The sequence below is a fragment of the Frieseomelitta varia genome, unplaced genomic scaffold (assembly GCF_011392965.1).
Source record: "Frieseomelitta varia isolate USP_RPSP 00005682 unplaced genomic scaffold, Fvar_1.2 scaffold_18, whole genome shotgun sequence".
Lineage (NCBI taxonomy): Eukaryota > Metazoa > Arthropoda > Insecta > Hymenoptera > Apidae > Frieseomelitta > Frieseomelitta varia.
This window is the reverse complement of record NW_025109527.1, coordinates 1-23,885: the sequence shown is the minus strand read 5'-3', so window position 1 is coordinate 23,885 and position 23,885 is coordinate 1. Positions and strand designations below refer to the sequence as shown.

The 23,885-nt window shown below is 42.8% G+C and overlaps 1 protein-coding gene across 1 annotated transcript in view; it reads left to right on the top strand.

Annotated features, from left to right (window-relative positions):
* LOC122538819 (cadherin-related tumor suppressor) overlaps positions 1-23,885 on the top strand; it is a 108,120-nt gene extending 84,235 nt beyond the window's left edge. The window contains exons 6-22 of the mRNA XM_043673237.1: positions 433-765; positions 1,621-1,798; positions 6,177-6,357; positions 6,444-6,697; positions 7,786-8,216; positions 9,150-9,494; positions 9,583-9,912; positions 10,668-11,783; positions 12,820-13,935; positions 14,347-14,623; positions 14,867-15,148; positions 15,616-15,920; positions 16,788-17,053; positions 17,784-18,227; positions 19,082-19,451; positions 19,793-20,008; positions 20,619-23,885. Of these exons, the coding sequence (XP_043529172.1) occupies positions 433-765; positions 1,621-1,798; positions 6,177-6,357; positions 6,444-6,697; positions 7,786-8,216; positions 9,150-9,494; positions 9,583-9,912; positions 10,668-11,783; positions 12,820-13,935; positions 14,347-14,623; positions 14,867-15,148; positions 15,616-15,920; positions 16,788-17,053; positions 17,784-18,227; positions 19,082-19,451; positions 19,793-20,008; positions 20,619-22,649 (8,475 nt within the window). The 3' untranslated portion in view covers positions 22,650-23,885. The remainder of the gene's footprint in view (positions 1-432; positions 766-1,620; positions 1,799-6,176; positions 6,358-6,443; positions 6,698-7,785; positions 8,217-9,149; positions 9,495-9,582; positions 9,913-10,667; positions 11,784-12,819; positions 13,936-14,346; positions 14,624-14,866; positions 15,149-15,615; positions 15,921-16,787; positions 17,054-17,783; positions 18,228-19,081; positions 19,452-19,792; positions 20,009-20,618) is intronic.

The window sequence follows — 23,885 nt, the reverse complement described above, 5'->3', positions numbered from 1 at the left end:
AAAGTAAGAAGACAGATGTGAAACTTGAAGTTTGAATTTGTGAATGGAAAAATTGCTAAATGCCAAAATTTACGTTCGCTCTTTCTTTAACATAGTTACAAACCGCCTGCTAAAATCGAAGGTTATTCCAAAAAAAAAAAAAAAAGAAAAATCGTCGTTTCGTACGTACAGCAATTTAACATGTAAAAGAGCGAATGAAATTGCGGTTTTGCCGCGGAGCGTTGCCATAAAGTTATCGAGATTACGCGAGTCCAGTTACGTCACGCCAATTAAATCACACGAGCGTATTTATTCCTCGAACGAGGAGGGCCACCGCGAAGCACGAAGCAAAGTCTCGAAGAACGTTCAAAGGCGCTGGCCGCGCTGATGCTTTTATTTCGTTTGCGAAATCGTCGATGTCGAGTCAGTTTCGAGTGGTTTTTCAACCTTCAGGTGTCGGCGATGGATCGCGACGAGGGCGCGAACGGAAGGGTGAGATACAGCATCGCGATGGGCGACGACAACCGAGACTTCACCATCTCGGAGGACGGCGGTGTGATCCGAGTGGCAAAGAATCTCAACTTCGAAAGGAAATCCAGGTACTACCTGACGATAAGGGGGGAGGATTGTGCCTCAGAAGTGGGGGAAACACCGCGGGGTGACACCGCCCAGGTCACCGTCACTGTCCTCGACATAAACGACAACGCGCCTGTTTTCTTGGACTCGCCCTACCTGGCGCACGTTATGGAGAACATGGTACCACCCGGAGGTGGATTCGTGATACAGGTAAATAACGATTTCATGCTCGACTTATGTTTAACGCGCGAAATTTAACCTCTTGCGCTGGAATAATGACGCACGTTGAGAGAATTTTTTAATTTCCCCCCCCCCCCCAAAATTGCAACATTTCCTCAGTTTCTAAGTATATTTGAGTATACCCAGGCAAAAATAAATTTATTGCTTCTCAGTAATTTCTATCCAGATGTGATTGTTATATACGGTTTCGGTCACTCGTTATGGTCCGCAATCAGTTGACAGCGCAAGCGGCTCAAGCCGCCTACGACACTTTTGCAAAGTTTTTCTGTTATTATCGTGGCGAATTAACAGAGGACATCTGAGTATTTTATTAATACTGGCCAGGGGCCGAGGATAAAAATTTTTGTGAAAAAGCTAAGACATTTAACTGAAACTTGTTCAGAACATTAAAGTCGAAGAATATTACTCTCAAAGTATGAAGAAAATTTCTCGATTAAAGTTGAACATTTTTGATTAAAAATAACCAATCATGAGTATGATGAAAATATCTTTTCGTTGGCAATAATCAACATCGTTACATAAACTGATATATATGTCAGACATTAAGCTTGACAACAATTTTGCAACATCTTTGCAACTAACAACTTTCTTCACTCTCTTAGTATCCTAACGATTTTTTTATATATCATCCAAAACTATAAAAGTATTATCGTAGAAACTCGAGTCTAAAAATCTCGATAAAAAAAAAGAATCGATCGCCAAGAGATTCAAATACACAAGAAAGAAACATTCAAAGTATGCAGTTAAAGTGAAACGATTATATACTCTCTCTTGGGTACCAAAATGGTTAACGATGAAAATGAAATATTCGTTCGAATCCCTCAGGTGAGAGCTTACGACGCTGATACACCGCCTTACAACGACCAAGTGAGATACTTCCTGAAGGAAGGTGACACGGATTTGTTTCGAATAAACGCGAGCACCGGCGACATTTTTCTGCTTCGGCCGCTCGACAGAGAACTGGTACCAGAATACACCCTGACACTGGTGGCCATGGATACTGGTAAGTTCCATTTCTCTCGGCCGATCATATCGCTACACCCGCCGGCGCGTAGCGTTAAAGGCTAATTTATAATTGCGACGAACGAGGTAAAAGAAACGACGCGAGAAGTAAATGGCGGAGAGGTGGGGAATAAAGGGGCGGCTAAATAAAGAAATCGTGGGCTGGAAGGTATTCCCAGTAGAGTCTTTGGAGCGCGTACCTTAGGGGAACAGCTAAATAGGTATATACCTGGTAGGATCTGCACAAAGACCGGCATTGAAAGGGTAGTCAGTATTCTTTGAGAGAGAATATTTTTCCGGCGACCTTAGTAACCGGTCTTAGGTTCTGTGTAAACTGGTTGCGAATTAGCACGAACAAAGGACTTAATTATATTGGGTTTGACATCTTCGAAAAAAAGCCGCGGTGAATGAACGGTGAAAAGAGCTGCCTCTTGAGCGACCGAACTCGTGCTCACGCAGGTAGCTATAAATTCGTTCCATTCGCTTTGACAAATGTACATCGTCTACAAATCGTTTTCGTCCCGTTTCGTCGACGCAACGATCGAAATGTCACCAAATGTCAATGAAACGGCGCGTGCCGATTCACGAGACAATCGACGCAATTCCGTTGCATGAATTATTTTCCCCACCTGCGCGTGAATTCTTTTTAATCCTTCTCCATGCTTGAAATTGCGAAACACTTTAAGTCTGGATCGCTAAATATCTGTTTATTTAGTTAGAATCTAACGAGCAAATATAGGCTCTATAATTCTAACAAATCCTAAGGAAGTTACAAATGTAAATGGCAATCTACGATATCTTACTATGGAAAAGAATACAAATCAGAGGAGGAAAAAGTGAAATTATACTGGGTGAATAATTTTCTAACAAATATTCCAAATCTCTCTATTTAATGAGCCGGGAAATAATTTAATCGGATCGGAGAATCTTAAGTCGCTTCGAAAAAAAGAAGGACCTATTAAGGAAAATATGATTACATAATAATAATTAATATTAAACTTCAATAGTTTTAAATTATCAAGAATGAATGCATCTGGATCAATTCTCGACTAACAAAAAGTTTCTAACACGTTTGTCTTCTCTTGTTCTAACTCTTCAATTAAATGTTTGTAGACTTTGAATTTTGGATATTCCATGTTCCTTTTCGATATATTTGCTCGAACAACATTACAATCACTCTCTCTCTCTCTCTCTCTCTCTCTCTCTCTCTCTCTCTCTCTCTCTCTCTGATATAACCACAACTAATTACTTTATTACTGACTACAAGATTATCCGTGGAATGATGCCAACTAAACGCTCAAAGTATTAAACCAATTATGGCGCGGCGATTACACAAACGTCGTGTGTTGCTCGTATACGAGACGTACGAGAAAATGTCGCAGGTTCCCACTCCCCCGCGTGCTTTCTCGAACGAATAGACGAAACAATAGATGATGTATGGGATGGGTTTAAGTAATGAGCGGTAATATACAAATTGGATATAAATTTGTGGGTTGTTCGATGAGATTCTTTAAGCGGTGGGCAGTTCTTCGTTCGAAATCGTTTTTTATCGTTCGTTCCTCTGACGAAGCCAGTAGTCCCATCGAGGGGAGGCGGAGGGGGAGGGGAGGGGGGCGCTCGCCCGCCCCCTTCGACCAGCCATCGGCGGGGGCCGATGGCCCAATCGGTCCCCGCCGAGGTAGACAAGCCTGCAGAGTTATGACGCGCGATTATGATAATCGCTCTCAAATGCCTTCCTCTGCCTCGACGCTGCACTCTCTTTCTCCCCCCCCCTCCCCCCTCGTTTTCCCGTCGTTCCTTCTCCTCCTCCTCCTCCTCCTCCTCCCCCCGCCCGCATACCTTCACTCACTCTCTCTCTTTCTCCACTCCACCTTCACCTCCACCACCACCTCCACCTTCTCTCAATGTTCCCTTCGCCCCATCCTCTTTCTCGCTCGTTGGATCTTTTGGACCCTCTCTTTGGAGCGAAACGCGCATCTCTCGAGATCCAGCCCGAGCACGCGCATTATACCTCCTATTTTATTCATACGTCATGGCTGTCGCGTGTACGCGCCACCTATAGCGTTTATGCCAGCCGTGTCCACTCCGAAACCGGTACCCGAACCGTGTGGGCAACCATAAAGATCCACCTTACGCCACGTTACGTTCCGTGTCGTCCGGGTGAGAAGAAAAAAAGGAGGGAGGGAGGGAGGGGGAGCGCCGCACCATTCGACGCGCGCCTGTAAGATAAGAAGTTTCAATGAAACGACGCGAAACGATTCGTGCCAACGCGGATCAATGGTCGCGAACGAGAAACAAACAGCCCATTCGTCTACTCGAGGACCCCGTGCATCGACACACTTGGGGATACTCGTGATAACGCGTTACGCTGTAGGTATGTGGTTCACTATCGGTGGCGAATCAGCATCGGGAGCGAGTTGCATCGATGCAGGAATCTCGTCTTGATTGGCGAGCAAAATCCGTTCTCTCAGTCCTCGACTTGTTGCGCAATCCTTCTTCGTTCCAAACGTTACGCAACTGCATAACGAGAAGCAGGATCATCGACATGCGTAAATAATGATCGCTAGATAGGTTCGTTCGTTTTCGGACCTTTCGGAGATCTGTTTCTTCAGGCTGACTGATCATTTTGACGTTTCCACCGAATCGATTGTCCACGATTATTGTTGACAATAATACTGGAGTTAAAACATGATTCCACATTTTGAAGTATTCCAATTGGTATTGTACGTGTAGACAAATTGAAAAGAATCGGTAAAATATAAATAGGCGCAGTGGATCGAGAAAGTATCGGCACGCGAACATAACTTTCGCGCAATATTTTTGTGAAGTCAAACGATACACTGACTCTCGTATTTTTTTTACATAATTGTATAAAGAAACTCGCTGTTATTGAAAATTCCGTGTTCACTGTTCGTTCGTAGTGAACTATTTATGGAGAAAAGCTATATTATACTATATACTATATATATAGCATAATATAGCAATATAATATATATTATATTATATAAAAATATTATATAATAATATATAATATATTATACTGTAATAATATTATATAATACTGTATAATACTATAATAATATACTATATACTATAATATATACTATAATAATATTATATAATACTGTATAATATTATATAGTATATAACACTAATAATTATATACTATAATAATATTATATAATACTGTATAATATATTATACTGTATAATAATATTATATAATAATGTATATAATATATTATACTATATAAAAATATTATATAACAATGTATAATATATCATACTATCATTTGTTTTCACAAAGAAGACCAATATTCTTTTAACCCACTATACCACAAAAATACGAGACAAGTCGAGAAGAATGAAACTGGTGCTAGTTGTCGTGAAACCTACATACGATATCGATGCATCGCAATCTATTCCTAGTTTCTTTTTTTTTTTTAAATCAAACACTACATACTCTCTACAATAAGAGGAGGCGAAATGTGAAAAGAGAGGACGACCGAAACAGGGTAAGAGAGGGGCACCTGTAGCTCCTTGTCCCCATCAATTAAGCAGACGAACAAGGAGCATACGCTACTAGTGTAAGTCAGTATATTTCTGTCGGATTGCCCACCAGGGGAACACCGCCTATGGTGGACCCGCACCATTGTGCTTTGCAATTGTTGTGCCCGCAACCCTCCCCGTGAGAGGTCCACGTGATTGAACGATATAATACGCTTATAGAGGCGCGTGGCCCAGGGCCACGCCAACGCGTACAATGTACCTGCTGCAATCCGAGAAATCGGGTCCCCCCGGAGAATAATGGCCTGTTTTAGGCGGCGCAATTAACTCGGCCGGTGAGCCCCGGCTCGGTTCGATACTTTGTAAAATCCCAATTTGTCTTATTCAACGTCTCAACCAATCGAATCGCACAAACACCCATCGTCCCGTCAAACGTGCCAGCACTGAAACTGTACAATTTCGAGGGGCAAGTTGCCGAATGAATTTTTAGAAAGACGAATTTTTAGAAAAGGGCACCTCCTCGATTTCGTCTCGCGTTCAACCATCGAATCGTACGAAATACGTGTGTCAATTCTGGGGAACTGTTCAATTTCAAAGGAGAGTTTCGAGGAATAATTCTCAGAGCCGATTAAAATAGGATACTTCGCAAAGTTTGCAACTTGATTTGTTCGACGTTGCAAACGTACCAATTTTGAAGCCCTTCCGATCGTAGAATGGAAATCGAGGACAAATTTGACGAGTAGAGGAGACAGAAATATCTAGGGATAAGTTTGAAGAAAGGGAGACACAGTTTCGACAACTGCTCGGCGTCGACGAAATCTGTTCACGTAATCATAGAACGATCAATCTACGATTACCGAACCTGTTCTACAGGTTCTCCGCCTTTGACTGGATCGGGTATCGTTCGAATCGTCGTGCTCGATGTCAACGATCACATTCCGGAATTCACTAGGCAGGAGTACAGGGCGACGGTCACCGAAAACTCGGCTTCCGGGACCTGGGTCACGAAACCTCACGCTACGGACAAAGACGAGGGCCTCAACGCCAAGATAAGGTACGTAACTTCCGAATGCAAGTTACGTGTAGCAATTCTCGTAATTTTCGTAAGGCTTCTCTTCCATGTTTTTCTTTCTGGTACAGGTACAGTTTGCTGGGAGAGAATTCGGAACGTTTCACCGTGGAACCGGAGACTGGTGACGTGTTCACAGTGGTGCCGCTCGATCGGGAACAAACCTCGGTGTATCACTTAACTTTGGTCGCTCAGGATTCGAGTCCTACGGAACCGCAAGCCTCCGCCGTCAATTTGACCATCTTTGTGAAGGATGTGAACGACAATGCCCCGAGATTTTCTAGTCCAAGATACACTGCCTACGTGCCAGGCGCAACCAAACCAGGTAAAGGGTTTATAAACGGACAAAGGGAGTATAAATATGGGAAAGTTTCCTATGGTGGGCTAATTTTAACCTCTTGCAATGACGTGCCAGAATTTTTTTTGTGCCAAATTGCAACATTTTCACAGTTTCAAATATATTTAATAAATGTAACTCAGGCAAAAACGAATGATACGTTTATTGCTTCTTAATAATTTCTACCCAGTGATAGATCGACGAGTTCTAAAGAAAAAAGAAAGCGACGATTTTACTGTATACGGTTTTGGTCACTCGTTATGGTCCGCGAAACAGCTGCGCAAGGGATTAAGAACGCTAGAACTATTGAATTATAGACGATTTGAAGCGGAAAAGTTTTATAACACAATGAAGTACACAAGCTTTTGTTTAAAATTTAGAAATTGTAAATTGGTCATTTTTACCATTTCGGTAGTTCTAGTGTTAATATGTAGTTTTTCAGCAGAAAGTTTCGAGAACAATTTTCCAATATTTGAAAAAACTGGCGTGTAGAAAAGCAGGTGCTCTCTGATTCCACAAATTGAAAGAGTGACAAGCGTAATTGAGACGCTGTGACATCGAAAGTTACGTATTCATGTATTCATGGTTGTGCTACATCGCGATTATTATTTACTTTTTAAAAGTTTTAACGGGAGTAAATAGCTATAATTAATTCTTTAATAATCGGAACTTCGTTTCGTAACACAACAGAATGGACAAACTTCGACTCATACAATTTGCGGGAAATCATTTAAACCTCTGAATGTACACTCTGTTGTACATCTATAAAGTTTCCAATAAAAATTGTAAATCGGTCATTTTGACCACTCTGGTAATTCTGGTGGTTGTCAAAGAACTTACCACCTTCCCCTCCCGCCCCGAAATAAATGAATAAAGAGAGGGAGAACAATTACAAGGAGGAACGTGACAACTTTGCAAGCTATGATCCAAGACCCGGGAACTTGAACACGAGTCTGAACGCGTTAAGTAACACCTGAATAACAGAAGGCCTCGCGAAGCGAGCGCATCGTGCGCAACAAACAACGTCACACACACACAACAGTCCTGAAACAGAAACCTCGCCTTTTCCTTTAAAGGGGATTTCGTGTTCGGCGCGAAAGCGGTGGACGACGACGACGGAGAGAATTCCCGGATCGTCTATCGTCTCCAGGGGATCGACGCGGAGAGGTTCGCGATCGATTCGAACAGCGGCGTGATAAGGACGACGCAGGAATTGGCCAATGACGAAACCACCTACCAATTGCAAATCCAGGCGTCCGATTGCGGCGTGAAGCCGCAATCGGTCACCGCGGATTTGGTGATACATCTCTGGGAGAGGCAGCTGTTCCCCAGCTTTCGTTCGACCATCAACACCAGGTTCACACTGCCGGAGGACGTGCCGGAGGGCCGGGTGATCACGAAGTTGAGCGCGACCACGCCGAAAGTTGGCACCGCGAGCAATCTCGTTTACGGGATGGCTGGCGGTAACGTCGGCGACGCGCTCAAGATCGATCCTCACACTGGCGAGGTTCGTATCGCACGCAGACTTGTACTATATCGGGGATTGTTCTTTCGCGAATAGGCGTTTTATGCGAATTATGTAGAGAAAAACTGCAAGTAACTGATCAACTCAATCCCACTCGTACTCTTTATTTCTTCATCGCGTTGCGTCGCTCAATCCTTTACTCGCAGTTTAGTTTATTTCAATGATAATTTATCAACATTTAAGGAAGCAAGTCTTTCCTCAGTGTTATTCTGTTTTGTGAATAACAAAAGTTAGAAATCTCTCTGTGAGTTATCGATCTACATGATACTCAGCTGTATATAATGAGAAATTGAGACTCAACTGGTTAATAGTATTAGTATTATACTTGCACGATGCAACGCATGGTGTAAAGATTGTATGGGTGTAAAAATTATATGGAAATATTGCTAAAACAAAATATCTGAAACCTACGTATATCTTAATACAATCTGTTGAATTATAATGTCTATTTCGAATCATACAGATCCAAGGAGAATTTAAGTAGGACCAATTATCCGAAAACTTACTTTCCGAATATATCTCACTGTCCAAACATTATATTATCAGAAACATCTGCTGGTAACTAATAAAAAAAAAAATAACCTGTTACTGACAGACATTCTGATATTAATTTCAAGATATTAAGATATTCGCAAAATAAGAACTGCAGATAATTAACCTTGTAACTTGTTCTCTTTATGAATATTATAATTCAATATATTGTTTATTCTATTATATAATATAATATATAATATAATTCAATAAATTATTAAAATATAAAAAGTAAATACACAAGCATGTGTATATAAAATATATTACATTGTCAAACTTGGAGTTTCTACCATTCTACATTCGAGGACGATGACAGTGATCCATTTTCAACCTGACAAATCGCTCGACAGGATAACAGATAAAACGATCGATCGTTTCGTTTAGGTGTTAGTCGCGTCTGGATTCGATTACGAGACCGCGCCGCACTACGAAGCCTGGGTGGAAGTTCGCGATTCCGACACACCAGCACTCAGGAGCGTGGTGGAACTGTTTGTGAACGTCACCGACGCGAATGACAATGCCCCGATAATGGAGGCGCCGATTTACAACGCCACGGTGCCCGAGGACGAGTATCCGCCACTGTTCGTCAGCAAGGTATCGGCGAATGATCGCGATTCAGGAGAGAACGGGCAGGTGTCTTACCACCTGGTCAACGATTTCGCCGAGACGTTCATCATCGACTCTGACACCGGGGAAATCAGCACCAATGCGAAACTGGACCGCGAGGAGGTGAGTGTGGACGTTGAGAGGAGAGTTTGTCGATGACGATGACGATGCTTTCGAACGGAGGAGACGGAACGAGTCGATTTCGTTTCAGATCGCTTCCTACGAGTTGATCGTGGAGGCACGAGATCAGGGACAGCCCTCCCTCACAGGCACAACGACTGTCCTGCTCACCGTGCTGGACAAAAACGACAATCCACCGCAGTTCACGCGGCTGTTCAGCGTGAACGTCACGGAGAACGCGGAGATCGGCACGTTCGTCATAAGGATCACGAGCAGCGACCCGGACATCGGGCAAAACGCCAACGTCACCTACAGGTTCACGGAAAATCCCGGGCAGAAGTTCGCCATGGACGCTCTGAGTGGCAACGTCACCGTGGATGGACATTTAGACAGAGAGGAACAGGATGAATATCTCTTAAAGGTAAATAGACTAATTTTCACACGCAGCACCGGATACTTTGAACATCAAAATTTTGACCTACAGTCTATCAGATTTTACTAATCTTTCATGTCTCAGATATTTTTGAGATATTGTTCAGATATTCTTGGTCTACATCTTTCATGTTTCAGATATTTTTGAGATATTGAAATATTGTTCTCATGTTCTCGGCCTAGATTTTTCCTTTTTTTAGATATTTTTGAGATATGGAAATATTGTTCAGATATTCTTGGTCTACATCTTTCATGTTTCAGATATTTTTGAGATATTGAAATATTGTTCAGATATTCTTGGTCTACATCTTTCATGTTTCAGATATTTTTGAGATATTGAGATATTGTTTAGATATTCTTGGTCTACATCTTTCATGTTTCAGATATTTTTGACGTTAAGTATTTAATTAGACTCGGATGTTAAATACCTGATTATAATATAATTGTGCTTTATTTTATTTATTTTATTTCCGCATGTCAGTTGTCATCTGGACAAGTTTCGGAGGTTTATCTACTATGATTATCTCTAATCAAATATTCCATTTTCAAAATTCAACCTAGCTGTCAATATTAATTCAAAATCAATTTTAATCTGTCCTGTATCACACTCGTCCATTCTAGGACAGATTATACATATTGTACGTTTACAACTATTCTTCCCAAAATTACGACGTTTCTTCCCTATTGATCACTGTACGTACAATAAATAAAAACCAAAGAATTTCAACGAGCCAATCGTTACAGCTGGTGGCAGCGGACGGAGCCTGGCAGGCAGCGACCGCCCTCACAATAACTATCCAAGATCAGAACGACAATCCGCCGGAATTCGACGAGGTGTCTTATCACTTCCACTTCCCCGAGCTGCAACCACCTGTTGCGCACGTAGGCCAAGTAACCGCGATCGATCGCGACAAACAAGGCCCCAACTCCGTGATATCCTACAGCCTGTTGCAACCGTCCGACCTGTTCACCGTTGACCCGGCCACCGGCGACGTCTTCAGCAAGAAGACACTCAAGTACAAGCACACCCATCGTCCCTCCTCGCCGGAGAATCTCTACTCGCTGACGGTGGTAGCCACCGACAATGGAAAGCCACCCCTCTCGTCGAAGACGGTTGTCTACGTGAACGTCGTCGACGCGAACAACAACGCGCCGAGATTCGAGCAGAGATCCTACCTCTATCCGGTGCCGGAGAACTACGCGGTTGGCAAACGAGTGGTGCAGTTAACAGCGAAAGACGACGCCGACTTCGGCGTGAACGCAGAGGTCAGCTACTCGCTGGAAGACGTGAACAGCACCGAGTACTTCTCCATCGACGAGAAGTCCGGATGGGTGTACGTGCGAAACTCACTGGCCAACGTGCCAGTGGGGACGACGTTCCTGTTGAAGGTGCAGGCGATCGACAGAGGTGTACCACCGCAGAGGGACCAGGTCTCGTTGACTCTGGTCATATCGGGCGAGAACAAACACGCGCCGACTTTCGCCGCTGTTAGCCACCAGGTCAGAGTACCGGAGAACGAACCCGTCAACACTACTATTTTGACGGTGAGCGCCACCGACGGTGATGACGGGCCAAACGGTATGATAAGGTACAAAATATCGGCGGGGAACGAGAAGAACGAGTTCTTCGTGCACTCGATCACCGGGGCGGTAACTATACTCGAGCCACTGGATTACGACCTGGTGCAGGAGTACAAGTTGAACATCACTGCCACCGATCTGGGATTCGAGCCGAAGCAGGCTGTCGCCATATTAACCGTGAACGTTTCTGACATCAACGACAACCCGCCGACGTTCAACCAAAGCGTCTACCAGGCCTACCTGCCTGAGAACTCTCCGCCAGACAGTTTCGTTTACAAGGTACCGTTTCTTGTTTTTTTCGATTTGTAACATTTGATTAATATTGACATTTATTGGAGCTGAAATTTTTAATTTCGCATTACTGCAAAGGATATAATAGAATCAACAAAGATGAAAAATCATCGATATCTCAAATTGTGGCAACTTTGTAAAAAAAAAAAATTGTGCAACAATTTGTTCGGCTTCGTTCTAAGGTGTAAAGTCTTCTGGCAATTTTGAATTAATTCTTTTAACACATCATGCAGCGAATGAGAATTTTATTCTCATATAAATTGTAGTGATTAAAATCGTCAAATATCTAAACGTCTCGCGATTAGATCCAGTTTTCTTTCATTATTTCATTGAACTTTTATTGAACATTAGGATTCAAAAAGTCCTGACGTTTCATCGTTTAATAAATAAACTCAAAGTTCAACGAAGCAGCGAATAAATATCACCCGACACGTTCATCACGTTTACGAGTGATTCTTGTTGAGTGGTGCGCGACACTATATTTAATACTAAACTAATTATAAATCAAGCGATTGTACCATCATATACAGAGTGTACGCGTTAAGTTTTGTCACCAGTTTTTAGGCATTTTTGGTAGTGCAGTTAGAAAATGTTTACAACAAACAAAATTTTTTTAATATTTAGTGGGCTACAAATTCCCATATTCTTAAATCTCAAAAAATGCTTTTTATGTAAAAAAGTCAAGTTCTTGACAAACAAAAGTCCTTGACTTTTTTAAATGGCACCGTATGCTTTTGATATCATAGGATTGTTGCTGATGTCGAGACGAATTCAACAGTGTATTACACTGTGGCTTTGAAATGATGTATCATTCAACAGTGTATTATACTGTGACTTTTTTTACATTTTTGGAATTGAAGAGGGAACATGTAGCCCGCTAAATACTAAAAAAAATTTCGCTTCGAACATTTTTTAATTGCACTAACGGAAATGCCTAGAAACTAATGACAAAAACTCACATCCTGTATATTCACATATACAATGAAAATAATAATAATAAATCTGCAAATCCCTCTAATCGCAGGTGATCGCTCGAGACATCGATTCACCAAAGTACGCGGTGATCCAGTACAAAATCCTCGGTGGCACAGGCAAGGATCACTTTCGCATTCGCGAGGACACCGGCGAGATCACCTCCCTCATCAGTTTCGACTACGAGGAGGCGAACGAGTACACGTTGGACATCGTCGCCGCGAATCCAGACTCGAATCCGCAAATGGTCGGCTTCACGACCGTTCTCGTGCACGTGACAGGGGTAAACGAGTACTACCCCAAGTTCATCCAGCCGGTGTTTCACATGGACGTGTCGGAGAGCGCGGACGTCGGCACGTCGGTCGGTCTGGTCCAGGCAACCGACCAGGACGCGGGCGAGGACGGCAAGGTCTACTATCTGTTCGTCGGCTCGTCGAACGACCGCGGTTTCTCCATCGGCTCCGAGACCGGTATAATTCGTGTCTCGCGGCGGCTGGATCGTGAAACGCAGAACAGGGTGGTGTTGACCGTGATGACGAAGAACGGCGGTGGGATTCGGGGCAACGACACAGACGAGGCGCAGGTGATCGTCTCGATTCAGGATGGTAACGATCCGCCGGAGTTCCTTCAGAGCGCGTACGACGCCACGGTGTCGGAAGGCGCGGCACACGGAACGCGAGTACTGACTGTTCGAGCGGTCGACAAGGACATCAAGCCGCAGAACAATCAGTTCTCGTATTCGATCATCGGCGGGAATATAGGCCAGGCGTTCAAGGTGGACCCGCAGACCGGTGACATAGAAACGGCGAAGCAACTGGATCGCGAAACGATCCCGGTGTACGATTTAACGATCGGTGCGATCGACACCGGTTCACCGCCGCAGACTGGCACCGCGGCCGTTCACATCGAACTGTTGGACATCAACGACAACGGTCCTATCTTCGATCCACCGGAGGTGCTCGGCTACGTGAATGAAAACGAGCCGGCTGGCACGGTCGTGATGACACTGAGCGCCACCGATCCTGACTTACCGCCGAACGGGGCGCCGTTCACGTACAAGTTGGTCGGCGGAAGGCAGAGCGACATGGTCACTTTGGACAAGCACACCGGCGTGCTGAAAACTACGAGGAGTTTGGACAGGGAGGCCATGCCGCAGCTGGACCTTGTGGTAAGCGGAGGATTTTGGAATTTTGGGACAAGCCCCGAGTATCGGGAAAGTTTAACATAAGAGGGAAATTCTAACGTTAAAATTAAAATATTTAAAAGAAAGACTGAAAGAAATCAAAATCGGTTCGATTTATCAATTGCGGTCAAATTTAATTAATCACGAATTAGTAATTTCTACCTAGGAAAACAAGTGAAAGGTATGGAACTTATTGTCCGTAAGATTCAAGTCTTCGGGAAAATTAAATTTTGCGGTCTGCTAGGCCGATTTTTAATTAAACATGCTCGAACTGTATTTTTCTTTTTTTTTTTTGAGAACGATTCTTTCACATAGAATCCGTGTTGTACCACTGGATTAGAAGCTCTCTACGTAATTCAACACAGTGCGATTCATAATTCGAATAAATCTTTACAGATCGAAGTGGAGGACTCCGGTATACCGAGAATGAGAAACGAGCACACGATAACCGTGATCGTGACGGATCAGAACGACAGTCCATCCTCACCGAGATCGGTTCACGTGATAGTGCACTCTTTCAACGAACAGATACCATTAGGAAAGATCGCCGATGTACACCCCAACGATCCAGACATCACCGGTAGCTACACGTGCAAGATACTTCAAGGATCGAATCCTAAAATTCTCAGTATTCCCACCGCTTGCGATTTACACACGAAGAAAATAACTCCAGGTTTGTTAACCAAACGTACAATCAGTCGCGAAATTCGTACACCTGATGAACAATTAAATTATTAATTTTGAACTTGAATTACAATTTAATTAAATTCTTGTAGAAAACACTAATCAAGCGCCAAACGTCCAACGTTTTTCACGAGAGACAGAAAAATTACTTATTTATTTAAATTATTATATAACTCCAGGCGCACAGTTCTCTTGGAAATAATGAAACTGCATCTTGCATCTTTCGATACAGGAGTCGGCTACTCTTTAAGCGTGTCTGGAAACGACGGCCGCCATCCTAACGTGGTCTCCAAAGTCACAGTGGAATTCCTCGTTTTCACCAACAGCACGATCGAAAATAGCGTGACGCTGCAGATAGCGAAATTAAACGCCAGGGATTTTTTAAGCCAGTATTATCGCGCGCTATTGGACGTTCTGCAAGAAGAAATCGACGTTGGAGACACTCTTAAGATCTTCAGTCTTGGAGAGAACGAATCTGACCTGAATATCCACTTGGCAGTAGAATCGCCTCAAGGTATTTGAAAATGAAAGACAAGCGGTAATAAACAGACTGCGAATGTTAATGTCATTTTGTCAATCTTATAAGCATTTCTGAATTTTTATATCTCAATCTGGCTCTTATTTATTTAGCAAATAGAAAGAAAGTTTCGTAATATCTAATATGATATCGATAGCTCGATATTGAAAGAAATAATAAAATTTAGATTGCTTGAAATTGCTTAATTTCGGGATAGCAATAATTGAAAGACAAAAATATTACTAGGTCGAGACGAGTCTGAGTGAAAATTTCATTCGCTAACAAAAGTTATTGCAACAAGAGATTCTATTTTTGAACGTACTATGTATTATTGCAGAGTCTTGAATATCATCCCCCTCCCTCCCCCCCAAAAATGCATAAACATCCGCAAGTGTAGTATAAACTCGAAAATTCGAAGAAATCGAACAATCGAAATTCGAATAATTGAAATTCACGTGGCGCAGGATACCGTAGCAAGTACGAGGTCACCGAATTGCTAAACCGTAATCGGGAGAAAATTCGATCGCTTCTCGAGGGAACGACATTCACCGTTGGCTACTCGCCGTGCAAGCAGATACCTTGCGAGAACGGAGGCTCTTGCAGCGACAGGTTGGTCATCTACGACGACGCCAGGATCACCGACAGCCAAGCGCTGATCCTCACGTCGCCGAGAATGATGCACGAAATGACCTGCAAGTGCCGGGATGGCTTCACCGGCGACAAATGCGACAGAAGACAGGATCCTTGTTCTCCGAATCCCTGTTTACTGGTAAATATCCCACGCTAAAGCTACGAAATACATCACAATTTGTCCACCTTGTCAAATAAAAGATGGGCCAAAAATCACTTCCTGCTAAAATAAATCCGTGATCCTTTTATTATATTATATTTCTATTATATATCTTTATTATATTTTTATTATATTTTTATTATATATCTTTTTCTCATTTTGTTTTTCTTTTTTTTTTTATTTTTTACAAATTAAAGTACACAAAAAGTAAGATTATGCTTGAACTTAAGTTTAATTTAAAATTAATAAAATTAGTTTTCTTTTATTTAAAAACAAAACAGGTGGGAAGAAACTTTTGGCCTTTAATGAGAATTTTGGCCCACCCTGTAGGTATATTAATCCACTAACTCTCAAATGGACTCTTCTATTTTTAGTTCAATAGTTAATGTTTCTGTTTCTGTAAAACTGTATCGACACGTGATTTGAAATTAAATTAAACTGCTCGGTTTCCAATGGTCTGTTTAAGGATCCTTTTCAATCAGTTTCTATCATTTCTTTGATGTTGAAATATCGATTCTATATAGATCCTGTAGATTCTGTAGAATTTTAAAAAATTTCAATAAACCGAGATATTCATAATATTTACAATTTATAATTTTATATAATTTAGAATTTGTAATATTATGATAAATCACTGCTTGATCTTTGATACAGACTCTAGACCATTTTAAACGTATTTGCGAAAGTATTTCTCTCCTTTGAGAAGGTTTTCAAAAAAAAAAAGAAATCATCCTCGTGCTCTGATAAACCCGAGGGAGTCAATATTTAAAAAAGGAAAACCGGTTTTCTAATATAGAAGATCGAGTGATTGATCGTTGATCGTTTTCGTTACTTCACGACTTTCAGGGAGGACAGTGTCGACGAATGGGATACGATTTCCAGTGTACCTGTCCGATCGATCGCGAAGGGAAGCTATGCGAGCTGGAGAGAGGCGATGCTTGCGCGAGTAATCCCTGCAGAAACGGTGGATCGTGCAGAAAGAGTCCGGACAGCTTCAGCTTCTTCTGTTTGTGCCGAGCTGGCTACAGAGGAAACCATTGCGAAGCGATTACGGATTCTTGCAGGCCGAATCCTTGTCTCTACGGAGGTTTATGCGTGGGAGAGAAACCTGGGTAATTTCCATTTCCATCGACGCTGAATTAAATCAAAGTCAGAAACACAATCATACAAGTGTTTGGGCAATTCGATTAAAAGAATATTAACGTTTCTAACTTTTCACAGTGAGAGAACATTTCTTATCTCGTGTTATTGATTCGAGTCGTCCTCCACAATTTTTACTTTAATTTTCTTTTGCTTGAATTTTCGTTGCTTTTCACTTTGTGCGTTCTGTCAATCTTATAAATCTGTATCTCATATTTTCTGTATATTTTCCAATTTACTACAGAGCCACGACCTAAGTATACTAAATACTAAGTGTACTAAATATACTAAATACTAAATATATTAAATACTAAGTATACTAAATACTAAATATACTAAATACTACGTATACTAAATACTAGGTATACTAAATACTAGGTATACAAAATACTAAATATACTAAATAGTAAGTATACAAAATACTAAATACTAGGCATAAATATACTAAATACTAAGTATACAAAATGCTAAATACTAGGTACACGAAATACTAAATATACTAAATACTAGATATACAAAATACTAAATACTGGGTATACAAAATACTAAATATACTAAATACTAAGTATACAAAATACTAAATACTAGGTACACAAAATACTAAATATACTAAACACTAAGTGTACCAAATGAGCACACAAATTAATTACAATAAAAGTATGAAATATCAAGATTCGTCTGACGATCGGACATCGAATTTAGGTACAGGTGCAGTTGCCCAGAGGGCCGTTACGGAAGACACTGCGAACGATCCACGTTTGGATTCGAGGAACTGTCTTACATGGCTTTCCCGGCATTGGACTCCAACACGAACGACATAACTATCGTATTTGCCACTACGAAACCAGACGCGTTGCTGCTGTACAATTACGCGCCACAGGCGGGAGGACGTTCGGATTTTGTCGTGCTGGAATTGGTGGACGGAAGGGTGGTGTTCTCGTACGGAGGTGCAAGAAGCGCCATCACTTCGATCACCATAAAAACGGAGAGCTCCGTGTCGGACGGTGAATGGAGGAAGGTAACGGCAACCAGAAACGGAAGGGTAGTGTCCCTGAGCGTGTCCATGTGCAGGGAACACGGCGACATCTGCGACGATTGCAAACCAGGCGATGGCACTTGTTACGCGGACGATGTCGGACCAACCGGGTTAGTGTCACTAAAAATTCCCTTTTTCCTTTTCCTTTTTTTTTTCTTTTTTTACAGCGTGATTAAGAAAAAAAATCTCCTCAACTGCCCTTTCTAATTCTGTGTCAATGATAATTTAGATTTCTTTAACGTTTTTTCGTAGCTGTCTCTAATCACTTCGTAGCCACGTGATATTGCAAAATTATTATTATTGTTATAATTACAAAATTATTAGTATTACATAATTGTTACGTAATTATTATATAATAATAATTATGTAAATTATTATTTATTATTACGCACTGTCAGTGACAATTTGAATTCAAATATTAAGAGGAGCTTCAAGTATTAAGAAAAGGTGTATACTACTTCATCAGTTTCACTCTGGATTTTGTTTTGTGCATGTTTGGTCGATTTGGACAAATGGAACGGAATTTTACAAAAAAATAACTAATTAAACGACCTAAAATCTGTTCTTTATACGACTGAAACTACAGTATCGCGTTGCAAGATAACAACTCGGTTGCAAAGCAGTTAATTCTAAACAATAGGGTATCGTAAAAAATGTTTTGACGTTACAATGAAGACACTATACTTTGCTACTAAATATCCCAGTAAATGGATACTGTTAATTTCGTATTAATATATATATATTAATTATAAAGTATCGATATAGAAAAATTATATATATATATATATACAATTTCTATACCGATGCTTTATAATTAGATAGACTTAACAATCCTAATTACAGAATTCGGTATAAAGACTGTTGCATCTAGAAGATAAAAGAACTTTCGGTAGCCTGATTATTTCTTTGACCAACCAAAACCCAACGTTGTCACGCAATTAACATCAAACGTTTGTTTCCACAGGACCCTGAACTTTAACAACAATCCACTCTTGGTGGGAGGATTGGAAAATGCCGATCCAGTCCTCGAGAGGCCAGGGCAAGTGCACTCCGACGATTTCGTCGGATGCGTCCACTCGGTTTCCATAAATGGAAGAGCCCTGAATCTATCGAATCCACTAGCATCGCGCGGAGTGAAATCCACCTGCGTCAGATCGAAGAGCAACCCTTGCCTGAGAGGTGGCAAGGACTCGATCTCTACCTGCGGCGCGAATTCCAATTGTTACGACAAATGGCATCAGGTGTCATGCCGGTGTGGATCTGTAATCGCGCCAAATTGCGAGGGCGCGCTCGAACCGATCACACTGAGCGAGGGTGGATACGTCGAGTTCAAGGTACGTGCGAATTCTAATCGTGATCGTTTGGAATTAACTCGAATCGTTTGGAATTAACTAGAGTTATTTATTTAATTAATCAGTTAGAATTCATTTAGAGTCAGCGACAAGAGTAAATATAGCTGTGGGCTATAAAAGTTTAGGTTTGGGTTTTTCACAGTGGCTCGATTTTGGCATAGTCTCATAGAATTTTCAATGTGATTTGGTTTTATCGCCAATTGGAGAGAATATAAAGCTCGGAAGAGATTTTTGCAATATAATGGATTTAGTGGAGCCACGATACTACTCGAGAGTGAAATTAATCTTGGACAACCGGTGTTAAGCGTCTTTCTGTCACGCAGATCTCGGAAAAGCACAGAAGGATGCAGTTGCTGGAGTATCTCTACAGAGGCTCGACGATGTGGCAGAAGAACCGAGCGAAACGAACTGTCAGCGAGGACACCAGTTTCATCACTAATCCGTCACCCTTCAAAACGATCGGTTTGATGTTCAGAACAGTGAAGCCCGATGGTATTCTCATTTACGCCGCGACCAACAAACATTTCACATCGGTGGAGGTAAGAAACTCTTTCAAAAGCGATTCAGATTATTACAGAAAATTGCTCTTCTCTTCTTTTTTTTATCAGTCACTATACGGATATCTGTTGATATAATTATAACTAGTTACAGTTGTAGCCTTAATATTTCCTGTTATAACCAGTAGAGAAACACTTTCGACAACCTTTTCATAAATTATTATGAAAAAAGGAAATAGGTACATTTTCTTTCCTTCCTTCCTCGTTTCTTACTTTCTATCTACGATATACAAATATTCCCTATTATGTAATAGTGAAAGTAAAAGAATCTTTCCTTCTTTGCCGTTTTATTATTTATTATATGTCTCCTGTTACAGCTGATAAAAGTAAGAAGCTCTTTCAATAAAGAGTTCCAAATTCAATAATATATATATATATATAGTTCCAAGAGTCATAGAAGAAGAAAAGAACTTCTTTCCTTCCTTCCTTTCTTTCTTCATTCTTCATTTTTTTATTATTTATTGGATGTATCTCCTGTTATGGTTTCTCCTTTTCCATTTCAAATTATCACAAAAAAGAGACACCCTCTTCCCTTTCGTTTCTTGCTTCCACATTTTCTATCATCTATATAACATAACGTCTCCTCTTGTAGCTGCGCAATGGCCAACTATTTTACTCGTCGCTTCTCGGCTCGCCGGTGAACATGACCGCGAGCATCGAGGGAGGTTTGGCGGATGGCCACTGGCACAACTTGACCTTGCACTCCTACCTCCGAGGCTTGAGATTGTTCGTCGACGGCGTGCAAACCGGCGAGGAGCTGGATCCTGTCAGTGTCCACGATTTCCTCGACCCGTATCTGTCCGTGTTATCGATCGGTGGGGTTAGCCAAGACCTGTACTACGCACACAGCGCTGGCGCTAGGAGTTTCGAGGGTTGTTTGGCCAACTTCACCATCAACAACGAGGTCCAGCCGTTCAATGGGTCCGGCTCGATCTTCAAGGAGGTGGTCTATCACGCGAAGGTGAGCACCGGTTGCAGAGGGCCGATTGGAATCAGCGCGGCGGCCACTGCCGATCCTCTCAGCATAGGGATCACTCTGGTGATAGTGTTCTTCGTCATTCTGCTGATCGCTATACTGGTCAGTTTCATCGTGTTCCGTCTGAGGCGACAGAACAAGGAGAAGTCCGCCCCGTCGGTGGTGAACAAGAACACCAACGCGATAATGACCGGCAACCCGTTAGTTGGCTCCGGTAACGATAACCTAATGTCCCGCCACGAGAACACCTACATCTCCGACACGTCGGACTTGCGAGGAGTGGGTCACATGGGTCCGGAGTTAATCTCGAAGAAGTACAAAGAACGGGAGATCAACGCGACCTCGGAACATCGGCCGCAGAGGCCGGACATCATCGAGAGAGAAGTGACGAAGTCACCGCCCATTCGTGACGAACATCCACCGCTTCCGCCGCCCGCTCAAACCTCACTGCATTCCCACGAACACAACCCGGAGCCGGACATGCCCGAGCATTACGACCTGGAGAACGCGAGCTCGATCGCGCCGAGCGACATCGACATCGTCTATCATTACAAAGGTTATCGGGACGGCATGCGGAAGTACAAAGCCACTCCTCCGCCTATTAACAACTACGCGAACCACCACAAGCACACGGGCCAGCAACACAGGCACACAGGGCCGTTCCCACCGCGAGCGTTGCCACCACCGAACGTGAACCAACCGCCGGGCCCAACCCAGAAACTGTTACAAAGTACACCGTTAGCCAGGCTGTCGCCCAGCAGCGAGTTATCCGCCCAGCAACCGAGAATCCTCACGTTGCACGACATCAGTGGGAAACCTCTGCAAAGCGCTCTACTCGCCACCACGTCCTCGTCCGGCGGCGTGGGCAAAGACGCTTTGAACTCCAACAGCGAACGGAGTCTCAACTCGCCGATCATGAGCCAGCTGTCCGGGTCAACGGCCAGCCGGAAGGCGCCTCAATCGAACAACGAGAACTCCGTGAACAACGTGTCGTCCGGCCCGATGGGATTAACGGCGGAGGAGATCGAAAGACTGAACTCGAGGCCGAGAACCTCGAGCCTCGTGTCTACTTTAGACGCGGTGAGCTCGTCCAGCGAGGCCAGAGGGCCACCGGCGCACGGCCCTCTGCATCTTCACCGGCGGCACACGCCACCGGTCGAGAGGCTCGAACGTAGAAACTCGTCGACCACCGACGAGAGCGGTAACGACAGCTTCACCTGCTCGGAGTACGACAACACCTCGCTGGTCGGCGACAAACGATCGGACAACCCGTTCGCGAAACAGGACGACGAGGAGGTGAATCAACGTAGCAACGAGTCGTCGCAGACGACGAAACCGCCGCTGCCACCGAACGTGAACTACGACGGGTTCGACAGCTCTTTCCGCGGGTCTCTCAGTACCTTGGTAGCCTCGGACGATGACTTGTCGACGCACATGGGTGGACTGTACAGGCCGAACAACAGCGGATCACCGTCGACGACCACCACCGCGTTAAGCTGGGATTACCTGTTGAACTGGGGGCTGAACTTCGACAGTTTGGTCGGGGTGTTCATCGACATCGCCGAACTACCGGACAGTGCCAACCGCGTTCCGAGCACGCTCAGGCTACCAGCTAGTATACCTAAGCCATCCGAGGAGTACGTCTGAACCGTACACAAGACTGGACACACGCTAAGACTTTTTTTTTTTTTTTCTTTTAACCAGTAACCGAATCGCTTGAAAGAAACCTCTTCTCTTTTCTTGAAAATTGTGGGAAATGCTCAATCCAAAGTGCGCGCGAATGGAATACGCTTCAATTGCCAATTACGTAGGCCATAAAAACGTGACGAGGAGGGACACGAGCGATAGAGTAACGAAACGGACGGGTTTCAGGATTGCGAGGGAACGTTGTTGTATTATTTCTTTTTTTCTTTTTTTTTTTTTTTTTTTTCCACTGGGCCCGTTCGACAGCTCGAAATTGGTGCTCTACCAAACAATGTGTAACCGTTATCTTGCCATAATAAGAGAAGAACTCGAGTTATTCGTGATCGTGATTCTCGGACAATCGTCTCGGACTCTCGTCTCGGCGAACTGTCGCGTCGAGATGGAATTGTGAATTTGTAAATATGATCGGCGATCTTTCGAACGAGTGTTGAACGAGAATATACTTCAAACGTATCGTAGTGACTATACTTTTCATCGAATCTTGTGCATCCGAGCATCTCAGCTTGCGATCACCTTAGCAGCACTTGACGAACTTTCGCTATTAGCCACGAGTTCCATTATTTCGGGAATTCGTCGCCGATGAGAACGATTATTGTGCCACTGTATCGCCAATCACTATAAATAACTATTAAGTACTAAGTTTCTTGTAAATAGAGTATCCCTTGACGCTCTGTGCCAGATAACGACTCGATACAGTCGCACAATGCCAAAACGACGATTAAACGTTACGTTTCGTCGAGAGTCAAGCGATTTTTAACGATTTTAAAGAGGGAAGGCATCTTTTTTCTCTACGCTTTTTCTTGCGTTCCTGACGGTAGTCGTGTCGCACCTTACTCAAACGTTCAACGTTCCATAATAATTTAAATTTTTCAAACATCAACTGTTGATCAATTTTCAGATTCATTTTATTTTTTTTTTTTTTTTTTTTTCCTTCATTTTGCATTTCATCGACAACGTTGGACAGAGTGCAGCTGCCAGACTGATTTCCTTTTCCCCGCGAGGTTTCGAAGCGTTGTCATTGAATAACCATCGATATCGTCAAAATTTTGTAAATTACGCGAATGTTGCCCGTTGTAAATATCGTACGCCTGATCTGTACAAAACGTGTGAATGGACTTGCGTGTACCACTTTGTCATCGATCGTATTTGTAATAAACAAGACATTTGTAAGAAAAAAAA